Genomic DNA, 14,543 nt, shown 5'->3' with positions numbered 1-14,543 from the left:
TCATATAGGGTGCTTTAAATACTTTTTACCGTTTTGGTACCTAACACGCTCATACACTCAAAAGACACCTTACTGGAAATGTCGTTTCCTTTTAAAATATATGGTGCTTTGCATGCATTTTGGCGTATGATATAAACCCAGAAATTCGCGTTTTTTTTTTTTCCTATTAATCTACATATATAGTGCTGCATTTTAGCGTTTCGGAACTTATGAAGCTCATAAACATAAACATAAACACTTTGCATGCATTTTCTCGTTTGTGTACGTAACAAGCTCAAAAACTCTCCAAATATCTTTTTGGGAAAATGTTATTCTGTTTTTTTTTTTTTTTCCTATAAAGGGTGTTTTGCATGTGTTTTAGCGTTTTGATATTAAGATCAAAAACACTTAAAAGACAATTTTTTTCGTAATGTTTTTTTTTTTTTTTTGTATTCCCATATAAGGTGATTTCTAAGTTTTTCATCATTTTTTTGCCTAACACTGTCAACACTCACAAAACACTTTTCTGGCAATTTCGCTCGTTTCCCCATATAGGGGGCTTTGTATGAATTTCGGCGTTTTTGGTACTTACTGATGTGAAAATCATTCAATATACACGTTTTTTTTTCATAATGTTGTTCTGTTTCTCAGTATAGAGTACCATTTATGTTTTTCTCTTTCACCATATAGAGTGCTATTCATGCGTTTTAGTTTTGATAAAGAAGAAGCTTAAAAACACTCATGATACACGTTTCTCGTAATTACTTTTCCCATTTCCCCATATAGAGTGCTTTGCATGTTTTTGTTTTTTTTGCGTTTTTATGCGTAATAAGCTCAAAACACTCAAAATACTTGTTTTTGGTAATGTTATTCTGTTTCTACATAAACGCATGTTTCTACATGCGTTTTAGCGTTTTCGTATGTAAGAAGGTGAAAAACAGTCAAAGCACACGTTTTTCGTAATGTTTGGTAATATTCGTATATAGGGTACTTTCCATACATAACATATTTTTTTTTGTATGTCGTTTAGTTTCCCCATGAAATGGGCTAACAATGTGAGTGTGTACCTATCAATGTACAAAACACTCAAATTACATGTACTTGTTTCTTCGTACAGAGTGGTATAAATGCATTTTTGCGTTTGGTACCAAAAAAAAGGTCAAAAATCAGTCATAATACACGTTTCTCATCAAGTCATTTCGTTTCCCAATATAGGGTACTACAGATGCATTTTGACGTTTTTTTCTACTTAAGCAGCTCAAAAACACTCGAAAATAGGTGTTATTGGTAATGTTATCCTGTTTATCCATAAAGTGTGTTTTGTAAGCGTTTCAGCTTTTTTGTATGAAGTTCAAAAACACTAAAAAGACGCTTTTCGTAATGTTTTCAATTCACATACAGGGTGAATGCCATTCTATTTTGCGTTCTAGTGTCAAACACGAACGAAATCATTCAAAAGACACGGTTCTAATAATGTCGTTTTGTTTCCCTTTATAAGAGACATTGCATGCATTTTATCGTTTTGTTACCTAAAAATGTAAAAAAAAAAAAAACACTCAAAATACACGTGTTTGGTAATGTTATTCTTTCTCCATATAGAGAATATCTATATGGAGAATATGATGGAGATATATGCTATATCGTTTTGATACCTAAGAAGCCCAAAAATACTTATACGTTTTTAAGATGTCTTTTCGTTGCCTTATATAGGATAGTTTACATGCATCCTTTCCTTTTTCTACGTAACAAGCTCAAAAATTCATAAAATACTTCCCATACATTTTGGCATTTAAGTATGTAATAATGTGAAAAAAAAATACATGTTTTTGGGAATGTTGCTCTTTTTCCATTTAGAGTGCTAATCATGAGTATTAGTGTTTTGGTACTTAATAAACTTAGACACTCATAATATACATCTCTTGTAATGTCCTTTTCTTTTCCAGTATTGAGTATTTTTCATGCATTTTTCCGTTTTTGTGCGCTAAAATATACATTCTTAATAATGTTAATTTTCAATTTTTCTTATAAAGGGTATTTTGCATGCGTTTTGGTACGTAAAAGACGTTTTTCGTAATGTTGTTTTGTTTTTCCCATGTAATGTGTTTTCCAGTCTTTTTAGCGTTTTCTTGCTGAACACGATTATAAACACTCATAAGAGATTTTTTTTTATCTCTTCTCCTTATACAATATAGGGTGCTTTGCACGCAATTTTGCTTTTCGCTACCTAACAATGTGAAAAAAAAAACACTCAAAATACAGGTTTTTGGTAATGTTGTTCTCTTTTCCATGTAGAGGGCTATTCATTCGTTTTCGAGATTTAGTATCTCTGAACCTCAAAAATACTTGTAATATTTGTTCCTTATAATGTATTTTCGTTTCCTAATAAGGGGTACTTTCTATGCATTTTGAGTTTGTTTTGTACGTAAGAAACTCAAGAACACTCAAGATACTTGTTACTGGCAAAGTTTTTGTGTTATTTTGATAAATGGTATTTTCCATGCGTTTTACAGTCTTGGTACGTAAGTAGCTTAAAAAAAAAGTTTTTTTATTTATTTTTTTATTTTATTTTAATGTTTATTTATTTATCTATTAATTAATTAATTAATTTATTTATTTATTTGTACATAGAGTGCAATATGTGTTCTAGCGTTTTGGTGCCTAACGCGCTCATAAATACTCAAGAAGCACGTGTTTTTAAATGTCTTTTCTTTACCAATATAGAGTGCTTTCCATGCATTTTGGCGTTACCTAACAATGAGAAATACACTCAAAATCCATTTTTTTATTTATTTTTTTCTCCATATAGTGTTATTGATTTCTTTTCGAGTTTTGTTACCTTAAAGGCTCAAAAAAACACTCATCATAAACGTTTCTCGTAATGTTTCTTTGTTTCCCCATATAGGGGACTTTGCATATATTTTGTTGTTCTTATACGTAACGAGCCCAAAAACACTCAAAATACTTGTTTTGGTAATGTTTTTCTGTTTCTTCAATTAAGGTTGTTTTGAATGCCTTTCTGCGTTTTCATACGTAAGTAGCTCAAAAAGACTGAAAAGGAACAATTTTGGTAGTTTTTTTTTTTATTACCTATATTTGGTGCTTTCCACTCCTTTTAACATATAATGCATATAACGCATATAAAAAATACTAAAAAGAATCTTGTTTCTCTTCCCAATACAGTGTGCTTTCCATGCATTTTAGCTTTACGAAACTAACAATTCGAAAGAAAATTAAGATACACGTTCTTAGTAATGTTATGTTTCTCCATACAGAGAATTATTCATGCCTTTTAGCGCTTTGGTACTTAATAAGATAAAAAAAAAAAAAACTCATAATACACGTTTTTCGTAATGTCTCTTAATTTCTTAATATAGGAACTTTACATGCATTTCTTCGTTTTTCTACGTAATGACCTCAAAAAAATACTTCACTTCTTAATGTTATTCTGTTTCTTCATGAAGGGTGTTTTCCATGTTTTTTTTGTTTTTTTCGATTTGGTATGTCAGTAGCTCAAAAAAAAAAAAACACCGAAGAGACGTTTTTTGGATATATATATATATATATATTTTTTTTTTTCCATATAGGGAGAGTTTCATGCTTTTTAGCGTGCGCTTAGGTACCCAACGATGTAAAACACTGAAAATACACGTATTTGCTAATGTTGTTCTGTTTCTCCATATATAATGTCGTACTTAGAAAATTAATTTTCATAGGAGACCAAAAGAAAACAGGTATATCAGAACAATACGATAAAAAAGAGGGATAAAAAATATATTATACATGTCTTGCAGCGTGTGAAATTCATGGTACATTGGAAGCTCAAAAGCACCGATAATAAACATTTCACATAATGTTATTTCGTTACCTAATATAGGGAATTTTGCATGTATTTTGGCATTTGTCTATATAAGAAGCTGAAAAACACTCAATCTACGCGTTTTTGGTAAAGTTATGATGTTTTCCCATAAAGTGTGATTTGCATGCATTTCATCTTTTTGGTACGTAGGTAGCTCAAAAACACTGAAAAGAAAAGCTTTTGATAATGGTTATTTTTCCCCCATATGGCATTCTTTCCATGCTTTTTAGCGTTTTAGTACATAACGGTCATAAATACTAAAAAGACAGGTTTCTGGAAACCTTGTTTCTTTTCCCTATATAGGAAGTTTTGCATTCACTTTGGCGTTTTGGTATCTACCAAAGTGAAATACACATTCAGTTGTACTGATTCTCCATATTGGGTTTTCCCATATAGGGTCCTCTCCATGCTTTTCAATGTTTCTTTGACTAGCTAGCATTATATATGGAGAAACAGAACATCACCAAAAAAAGTGTATTTTAAGTATTTTTTCCCTTGTTACGTTCGTAACTGCCAAAAAGCATGCAAAACACCGTATGTGTGGAAAAGAAATGACATTTCCAGATGTCTTTGGAGTGTTTTAAGCATTTTAGGCACCACCTTACGTATCAAAACGCTAAGACGCATGAAAAGTATTATATATGGAAAAGAGAACAGCATTATAAAAAAAAAAAAACGTGTATTTTGAGTGTTTTTCACATTCTTAGATTCCAGAATGACAAAATACATGCTAAGCATATTGTGATTTGAAACTTTATTACCAGGGACATGTCTTTTGAGTGTCTTTTGATGAGTGTTAGGCACGAAAACACTGAATCGCATATGAAAAAAAAAATCGTATATGAAAAAAATAAATAAATAAAATAACAAAAACGTCTTTTTTTTCTTTTAGCTACTTACATATCTAAACGCTAAAAGGCATGCAAAAACAATATAAGGAGCACAATAAATAAAAAAAAATAAAATAAAAAACGTGTATTTTCAATGTTTTTAAATTTGTTACGTACAAAATCGCAAATATCTATTAAAAGTACACAACATCGGCAAACAAAAGAACATTACGAGAGACGTACATTTTGAGTGTTTTTGAGTTTTTTTTAGGTTCCAAAACACTAAAACGCATGAATAACACTCTATGTGGAAAAAGAGAACATTAGAAAAAAAAAAAAAAGGAAGAGTATTTTGTGTGTTTTCACAATGTTAGACATCAGAACCCCAAAATGCATGCGAAGTAACCTATACGGTGAAATTGAGTGACATTTAGTAATATTGGTTTGTAGGAAAACGCGAACATTTATGCAAAGTATATTGTATGGAATAACGAAAGAACATTACGAAAAAAATGTATTATGAGTTCTTTTAAGCTTTTTAGGTTCCAAAAAGCAAAAAAATACTTCATTAGCATTATATGTGGAGAAACAGAATCTTTCCAAGAACGTGTATTTTGAGTGTATTTTTGCATGGTTAAGTACCAAACTGCCAAAATGTATGTAAAGCAACCTATATGGGGAAAACAAAAATTTCCAGAAACATTTCTTTGGAGTGCTTATGAGCATGTTATGCACCAAAACGCTAAAATACATGGAAATCACCCTTCGTGGGAATACGAAACATTACAAAAAAACATATTTTGAGTGTTTTTAGATTCTTATGTACCAAAATGCTAAAACGCAGGCAAAACACCCTTTAATGAGAAACAGAATAATTTTACCAAAAATGTGTATTTTCAAAGTTTTTTGAGTTTATTATATACAAAAAATTCTAAAATGCATGGAAAGTACTCTATATGGGGAAAGAAAATAATATTAAGAGAAACGTGTATTATGAGTGTTATTAGGTACAAAAACGTATATGAAAACACTCTGTATTGCGAAAGAAAACTTCATTACCAAAGACGTGTATTTTGAGTGATTTTCCCATTGTTAGGTACCGCACACAGAAATCCATGCAAAGCCACCTATACGAAACTTAACAGAATCTTGTCTTTTGTGAGTTTTCAGCGTTTTAGGCACGATAAACATTAAAAAGCATAGATATCACCCTGTATGGAAAAATAAAACATCAGCAAAAAACGTGTCTTTTATGTGTTTCTGAACCACTTATGTACCAAAACGATAAAAGGAATGCAAAACACCTTTTATAGAAAAGCAGAATAACATAACCCAAAAGAAATATTTTGAGTGTTCTTACTTTGTTAGGTCCCAAAATGCCAAAAAGAATACAAAATAACTTATATTTGGAAAAAGGAAAATAGATTTCCAGAAATATTCCTTTCAGTTTTTATGATCGCACTAGAAATTAAAATAGTAAAAAGAAAGCAACTTTAACAAAAACTTTTCTTTTTAGTGTTTTGAGCTACTTACTAAAACGCTAAAACCTATATAAAAACAACCTTCATGAAAAAAAACAGCATATTTCTATTAAAAACGTGTATTTCGAGTGTTTTTTTTTTAGATTGTTACGTAGAAAAATGCCAAATATGCGTTGAAAGTACTTTATATAGGCAAAAGAGAAGACGTTAAGAGAAACTTGTGTTAAGAGAGTTTTTGAGCTTCTCTGGTACCAAAACACTGAAACGCATGAATATGAAGAAACAATATGAATAATATGAATATGAAGAAACATGAATATAAAGAAACAACACAACAAAAAAAAAAGTATATTTTGAATGTCTATCACAGTTAGGTAACAAAACGCCAAAATGCATGGAAAGCATTCTATATTAAGAAAGAAAACGAGATTTCCTGAAACGTATCTCTCGAGTGTTTGCGAGCGTGAGGTCAGAAAGGAAACTTGAGATAAGTTACAGAGAAAAGGATAGAAACTGTAGGAAGGTAGTTTGGAAATCAAAGCTTTGTGCCAGACTCTCTCAAAAGCTTTTGATATGTCTTGTGCAACAGCAAAAGCTCTACCAAAATCTCTAAAAAAGGATGACCAAAAGTTCAGTAGGAAAAGCCAGAACATCACCAGAACGCCCTGCCGGGACCCATACTGGCAATCAGACAGGAGGTTGTGAGATAATAGATGTTTAAGAATCTTTCTGTTGAGGATAAACTGAAAAACTTTAGATAGGCAGGAAATTAAAGAAATTGGACGGTAATTTGAGGGACTAGAATTGCGAGGGGACAAGATGCAACTTGTAGAAAACGAGAAGAGGGAAATGTTATTTTAAGGAATAAACAGAGAGCAAACAAACACCAGGATGCAACTGTAGTTCACTGTAGAAAGGGGAAGAGAGAGGGGGAGGAGAATAGTGAGGGGCGTGTGTTAACGTAGTTGTGAAAGCACGGGATGTTGGTATAGCCACACCACACCACACCACACCACGCCACACCACACCGTACCACCCACACACATCAAAAGACATCACATAACACACCTCACCACACCACATCACACCATACCAACCACCAAACCACACCACACAACACCACACAATACACCACACCACACAACACCACACCACACAACACCACACCATATTATACCACACATCGAACTATACCACACAACGCACCGCGCTACACCAGACTATACACCACACAACATCACACAATACCGCACAAACCACTCCACACCACACCGCATACCACACCACACCGCACACCACACCACACCGCACACCACACCACATCACACCATACCATACCACACACCACACCACACATCACACTGTACAACACCACATATCACACAACACCACACCACTCCACACAGGATCACATCACTACATCATAACATACCACACCACAACACATCACACATCATGCCACTCTACAATGCACACGGCACTACACCACACCGCACTTTCACAGCACACCACAACACATAACACCACGCAACACCACACCATTACAGCACATATATCCCATCACACCACACTAATGCACGCCACACCTAACCATAGCACATAACACCACACACCACACCACACTACATCACATACCACGTCAAGTCACACCACACCACACCACACCATATCACACCAATCATATTACCTTTTTATTGCATTAGTTTCCTGCCTCTCTAAAGTTTATAAAAAAAATCCTCAATAGGAAAATTCTAAAAAAAATATCACTTAAAATCCTATTATCTGATCGCCAGTATGATTTCCATTGTGGTCGCTCTACTTGTGATCTGGCTTTCCTTACTTAGTCTTAGTCATCCTCTTTTAGGGATTTTTGGTGAAACTTTGCTGTTTCCCTAGAAATATAAAAAATATAAGATAGAAAATGGCGCAAAGGTTTAATTTCCAAGCTACCCTACTACCACGTCTGTCCTCTCTATAACTTCACCTCATGTTTCCTTTTTAACTGTTCTTTTGGTGCTGTGGTAAAAGATTATCATTATTCTAAGTCTATTAACAGTGGTGTTCCTCAGGGTTCTGTTCTTTCACCCACTTTCTTTCTATTGCACTCTGTAATAAATTTCACTTTTTGTCTTATCCTTGGCCCCATACCATAATTTTCCAGCTATTTCCATCTAAACAAAATAGAAAAAAAAGTTATTTTGGTCCTAAAACTTTTTTTTTTGTGGTTAGAACAGCGAATTTACATTTTTGCCATATTTAATTATAGTATGGGTTACTATTGGTTTTCATGCCAGGTAAAGACCTTTGCTAAATCTCAATTGCTCATCTACTTGCTTTTGAAATGTTGCAAATAAGTTAAAACAATCAAAGAAAGAATATAAAGTGTTCTAAAGATTTTTACTTTCAGTAAGATCATTCTTGAACGGACCACATCTTACAATAAATTTCTCATATTTAGAAGAGCTTGCTTACATTTCAGAAATCTCAAATCTTTCAGATTGCTCTACCGGACACTTTTAGAAATTTCTAGAACATTTTAAAACATTCTATTCATTGTAAATATTTCCAGAATATTCTAGAACTTTCTAGAATACAGAAGAAATATGAAGAAGTATCAAAAATTTTCTAGAATCTACAAAACTTTTTCAGAATACTTTAAAGTAGGTTCAAGAATATTCTAGAAAGATTGAGAACATTCTGGAACATATTCTAGAAAGACTAAGAATATTCTAGAGTACTTCTTAACAATATATAAAAGTAGGGACTTGCAATCCACCAATTAGTTGTTTTGGCTGCCTGAGAAGACACATCACAAGAGATGAAATGCCATCAAGAGGCTGCAGTCATTCTCCAGATGCATTCTGCTACATATGTGGTCAATTTATCAAGACAAGAGCAAAGAAGTTCTCTGTGACAGCACCTGGAGAAATGGTGAAATTTAGGAGTTTTGGCTAGTTGGAGAATAGACTTAGCTTGGTTCCGGGCAGAAATATAAAGTGCATGAGATCCTGGTGAGGGAAGGCCTAAGTACCTTTTTTGGGCCACCTCTATCATGTATAGCACGAGAACAAGCTGTGTTAAACCAAGGTTTGGAAGGTTTAGGTCGAGAAAAAGAGTGAGGAATGTACGCCTCCATGCCAAACACTATTACCTCTGTTATGCGCTCAGCACACAAAGACGGGTCTTTAACACTGAAGCAGTAGTCATTCCAAGGAAAATCAGCAAAATACCTCCTCAGGTCCCCCCAACTAGCAGAGGTAAAACGCCAGAGGTACCTTTGCTTAGGGGGATCATGAGGAGGGACTGGAGCGATAGGACAAGATACAGATATGAGATTGTGATCGGAGGAGCCCAGCGGAGAAGAGAGGGTGACAGCATAAGCAGAAGGATTAGAGGTCAGAAAAAGGTCAAGAATGTTGGGTGCATCTCCAAGACGGTCAGGAATACGAGTAGAGTGTCGCACCAATTGCTCTAGGTCGTGGAGTATAGCAAAGTTGAAGGCTAGTTCACCAAGATTGTCAGTGAAGGCAGAGGAAAGCCAAAGCTGGTGGTGGACATTGAAGTCTCCAAGAATGGAGATCTCTGCAAAAGGGAAGGGAGTCAGAATGTGCTCCACTTTGGAAGTTAAGTAGTCAAAGAATTTCTTATAGTCAGAGGAGTCTTGATCTTGATCTTGATGGTACAGGTGGCACAGGATCACTCCTGAGCCAGGCCTTTGGATCGGCAACTCCTGTAGAAAGGGGGAAAAAAAGAAGAGAAACGAACAGCATCCTCTATCCTAATCGTTCATACACCTGGCACGCCACATTCTCTCCAGAAACTCTTTCACCGCCTCAATCATCCTTTCATTCGCCTCTCTACACAGTCCCAGCAACAACACCATCCATTCCTTTCCTGTCTTCTCCACTCTTTCATTCCTATCATGCCCTAACTCAGTCAGTATCACTTGCATCATCTCGTTCCTGTCTCTGGCATACTGCACACACTCCAGCACCACATGTTCCACCGTCTCATCCTCTCCCATGTCACACATCTGGCACACTTTGCTGCGGGACTCAGACCACCTGTAACTCCTTGCATTCACATCCATACACTGTGCCCTCGCTCGGAAGAGAAGATCACCGCCCAGGCTTCCATCATACCACCTTTCATACCTCGGGGCCTCTTTCTCCTTGTACCATTCCAGGGTCTTCTTTCTTTCCATCTCATTCTTCCATTCATTCAGTCCCACACATTTCACTTCTTTGTCTATCTCATTCTTCCATTTTCTCACATCCCATTCGGCTCCCACTCTTCCTCCTCTTGTTACCACCCATTCACGCTCATTTTGATTCCTCCCAGCCATTCTTATCGCCCACACAACTTGCAATCCATTCCTGTCTGTCATTCTCATGCATCTCTTCCTCCATTTGCTTCCACTTTCATTCCACAGGTACACCTTCCTTGCTATTCTTGCATCATTCATTCTCTCAAGCCTAATCTTGTACCTAAGTGTGGCTTTTGTCAGTCTTTCTCTGAAGGTGCTCCATCCCATGTCACCTCTCAAGGCTTCAACTGCTGTGCACCTCGGTGCACTCAGTGCCATCCTTGCTACTTTGTTCTGGCCCACTTCTAACTTATCAATTTCACTTTCATTCCATGCAATCACATCCATACCATACATTATACATGGCACAGCCACACTCTTCCACACTTCTCTCAACACATCATACTTACTTGCTCTCATCCTTGCCGCGCTTCCCAGTCGACCTACCCACTGGTTTACCATACTTATCTTTTCATTCTTTGCCTTTGCACACCCACTAGGACTCATCCACATCCCTAAGTACTTGTATTCTTGCACCTGTCTCAACTCATTCTCTCCAAGTCTCCATACCACATTACTTTCATCTTCTGACCTATTCACAATCATTACTTTGCTTTTCTCACTGCTAAACCTTACTCCAAAGTCTTTACCATAGCCATCCACTACATCCAACAAACTTTGAAGCTCATCTGCCGATTCACTCATAACAACTACATCATCTGCATAAAGGAGCACACATACTTTATCATTCCCCACACTTACCCCTACATTCATTCTTCTCATCCTGGCTGCTAGCTCCTCTGTATACAGGCTAAAAAGGGTTGGTGACAATATACAGCCCTGCCTAACTCCTCTCTCACTCTTCACCCAGTCTGTTTCTATGTCTCCTAACCTGTATCTAGCTCTTGTGTCCACATACATACTTTGCACTACGTTAACTATCTTTACACTCAATCCAATCTTTTCTAAGACTCTACCTAACATTTCTCTGTTCACTCTATCATAAGCTTTCTCTATATCCAAAAAACCTAGGTACAATTTACCCCCATCCTTCTTTTTCTTCTCAATCATTTCATTCACCACAAACATATTGTCCTCAGCTCTCCTGTCCCTACGAAAACCATTCTGTTCTTCACCCAGCACTCCAGCTCTCTCAATCCATTTACACAGTCTCTCATTCAACACTGCACTGAAAACTTTACCTACTGTATTCACTAATGCAATTGGCCTGTAGTTCTTCAGCTCATTCTTACTCTTAAATCCTCCCTTATGCAACAGACACACTCGGCTCTCATTCCACTTTCTTGGCACTCTCTCTTCATCCCACACTCGGTTGAATAACTCAGTCATTCTGTCTATCACTACCTCCCCACCATTCTTGTAGAACTCATAGGGTATATCATCTGGACCTGCTGCCTTGCCATTCTTCTGCCTTCTCACACACCTCTCCACTTCATCCCTACTGATTCTTTCATCCAGTTCATCTGCATTCTTCCTTTCCAGTGTTACACATTCTTCTCTCACACTAAACATCTCACCTACCCCACCTACTTCTTCCCAGAACCCTTTGATTGCCTCCCTGATTCTGTCCTTCTCTGTTATAACTACACCCTCCACTTTTAGACTCTCCACACCAACACTGCCTGACATATTCTCACCTCTCATGAACTTGTACCATTTACGACCACCTTCCATACTTTTCTCCCTTAAAGATTGAATCACGCTCCTTTCACTCTTCACTTTAGCATTCATTATCATTCGTCTCGTCAACCGCTGCTGCTTCACATACGCTGCCCATGCATTCAGATACTCATTCTCTGCCTTATCGCTTTCATGCCTCTTTTTCCTTAGCCATCTACACTGTCTATTCATTCTCTTTCGCTCCTTCCTAGCCGCTCTGATTTCATCATTCCACCATGGTTTACATACATTCTTTCTTCTACCTACTCTCACAAACCCTATCTGGTTCTCAGCAGCACCCCTCACGTCCTCAACCAGTTTCTCATTCAGATGCTCCACGTCATGCACACTTTCGTCGTCCCAGCTTCTCTCACTCAGATCAACCTGAAAGTTCTCCCACCCTACATCTCTCAGTCTCCACTTCTTTCTCTTACTTGCCACTTTCACTTCATTCCCACCCTGCATCAAGCACTCCACAACCAGCATGTTGTGATCGGACACAATATCAACCAAACCATCCTCATCTATCCACATGTGCGACACAATTTCACGCATTCTTCCATTCACCAACATGTAGTCAATTGCCGATTCCTGTTCTCTTGCACTCCAAGTCACACGCCCCTCTGCCAAAGTAACGTTCAGATTTTCCAGCTCCAGTTCATCAACAAACTCTCCAAGCATTTCACCATTCCTGTTCACCTGTTCCCCCAGTATTCCCACATGTGCATTCATGTCACCCATAATTAGCACTCTCTCCTCTCCATGCTCTCTCACAACTTTCTTAAGTATGTCATACTTCCTCCTATTTTCCCTCTCTGCTCTTTCACCCATGACAGTCATGTACGCTACCACCAGTACCACCTTCTCTGGTCTGCCACGACCATCCATGCATTCCACTCTTACTGCAAGCACATCCTCACTACTTGTACACTCCCCCACATCAATCTCCTCTACTTTCAGTCCTCTTTCTTTCTTGTAGAGTAGGGCTACGCCTCCTCCCAGTGTTTCCTGTGCCTTACGCCCCTTTCCAATCATAACATACTCGCATCCCTCCATTCGTACATCATCTCTCAGGTGAGTCTCAGTGAGCCCGACTAAGTCGAACCTCCACTCCCTGAGCTCCTTGCATACATCCTCAAACTTGCCCACACCCCATCCTCTCACATTCATACAGCCAATCTTCACACATTTACTTGCCTGGTTAGTCTCTTTTCTTTCATGTTTGCTGACATCAGTGGGTCCTCCTCGTCATGCGTCGTCCACACAACACACCTGCCTCGCCCTCATCCACTCAGCCAGTCGACGTCCTAGCCTCTCATTCCCGTTGTGGTTGAGGTGGACCCCGTCTCTCCCGAAGAATTTGTCCTGGTCAAGGATCCCATCCATGTCCAGGAAGCTCACGTTGCCCTTCTTCTCTGCCATCCATTCCATCTTGATCTTCATGAGTTCCATGCATATCTTGCGGTTCGTTTCTCTTATAACCTTCTCATACTGCACTCCTTCCCGTGGGCGCCGCAGGACCCCCACCACAGCCACACACATCTTCTTTTCTTCTGTTGCCCTCACTGCTTCTATCACTTCCTTTACTGTGTCTTCAGCACCTGCCTCTACTAAGTTGTTGCCTCCTCCTTGGACAACTAGCAGGCTTCTCTCTTCCATTTCTTGCACTTCTTCCTTGACTTTCCTCTTGACGTCTTGGATCTTAGCACCTCCCATGCTGGTGCACTCAATTTCCCTTCTCACAAAGTCGGGAGTCTTCCTTACCATGCTGTCTCCAGTGACACATACTGGGGCTTTCTTGACTACCATTCTCTTCTTCCTTGGGCGTCTGTCTGTTCTGGCCACTTCCACCACTTCTTGCTGGTCTTTTCTTTCTTCAGTCTTCGTCGTCTGTGCTTCTGCCTCTTTCATCAGGTTTTCTGTCTGGGTGCTCTGCTCCACTCTCTCTTCTTTTTCTTCATCCTGGTTCCTCCATTCATTGAGGCTCTTGCTCAGGCATTCCCTGCAGAGGAACACCAGAAGCTCGAACCCCAGCGCCTTCATGTTGGCCTCCTTCATGCCCACACAGGCTACATGGAACCAGGCCATGCATCTCTCGCATGCCACAGCCCTTTGCCTGTTCGCCACACTCTCTTCGCATGAACCACACGCGCTCATCACCATTTTCAGGGTATTTCAGCACACAGGCAAGAAAAATAAACCACAAAACTCAGAGAAAACTCAGAGAGCAAGGCAAAGCCACTTGTACACACCTCACACGCTCAGGCAAGATCCTAGATGAATGGTATGATCTTGATCTTGATCTTTATGGTACAGGTGGCTCAAGATCACTCCTGAGCCAGGCCTTTGGATCGGCAACTTCTGTAGAAGGGGGGGGGGAAAAAGAGAAACAAACAGCATCCTCTACACTA

At 38.0% G+C, this 14,543-nt stretch overlaps 1 protein-coding gene across 1 annotated transcript in view; it reads left to right on the top strand.

The window, feature by feature from the left end:
* The window catches only part of LOC135093960 (histidine-rich glycoprotein-like), a 34,411-nt gene extending 26,744 nt beyond the window's left edge, over window positions 1-7,667 (top strand). Inside the window, exon 2 of the mRNA XM_063993640.1 lies at window positions 7,139-7,667. Within this exon, the coding sequence (XP_063849710.1) occupies window positions 7,139-7,667 (529 nt within the window). The remainder of the gene's footprint in view (window positions 1-7,138) is intronic.
* Window positions 7,668-14,543: the final 6,876 nt, after the last annotated feature.

The sequence above is a fragment of the Scylla paramamosain genome, chromosome 44, assembly GCF_035594125.1.
Source record: "Scylla paramamosain isolate STU-SP2022 chromosome 44, ASM3559412v1, whole genome shotgun sequence".
NCBI classification, from domain to species: domain Eukaryota; kingdom Metazoa; phylum Arthropoda; class Malacostraca; order Decapoda; family Portunidae; genus Scylla; species Scylla paramamosain.
The sequence above is the reverse complement of the archived record's forward strand: the minus strand, read 5'-3'. Positions and strand labels throughout refer to the sequence as shown.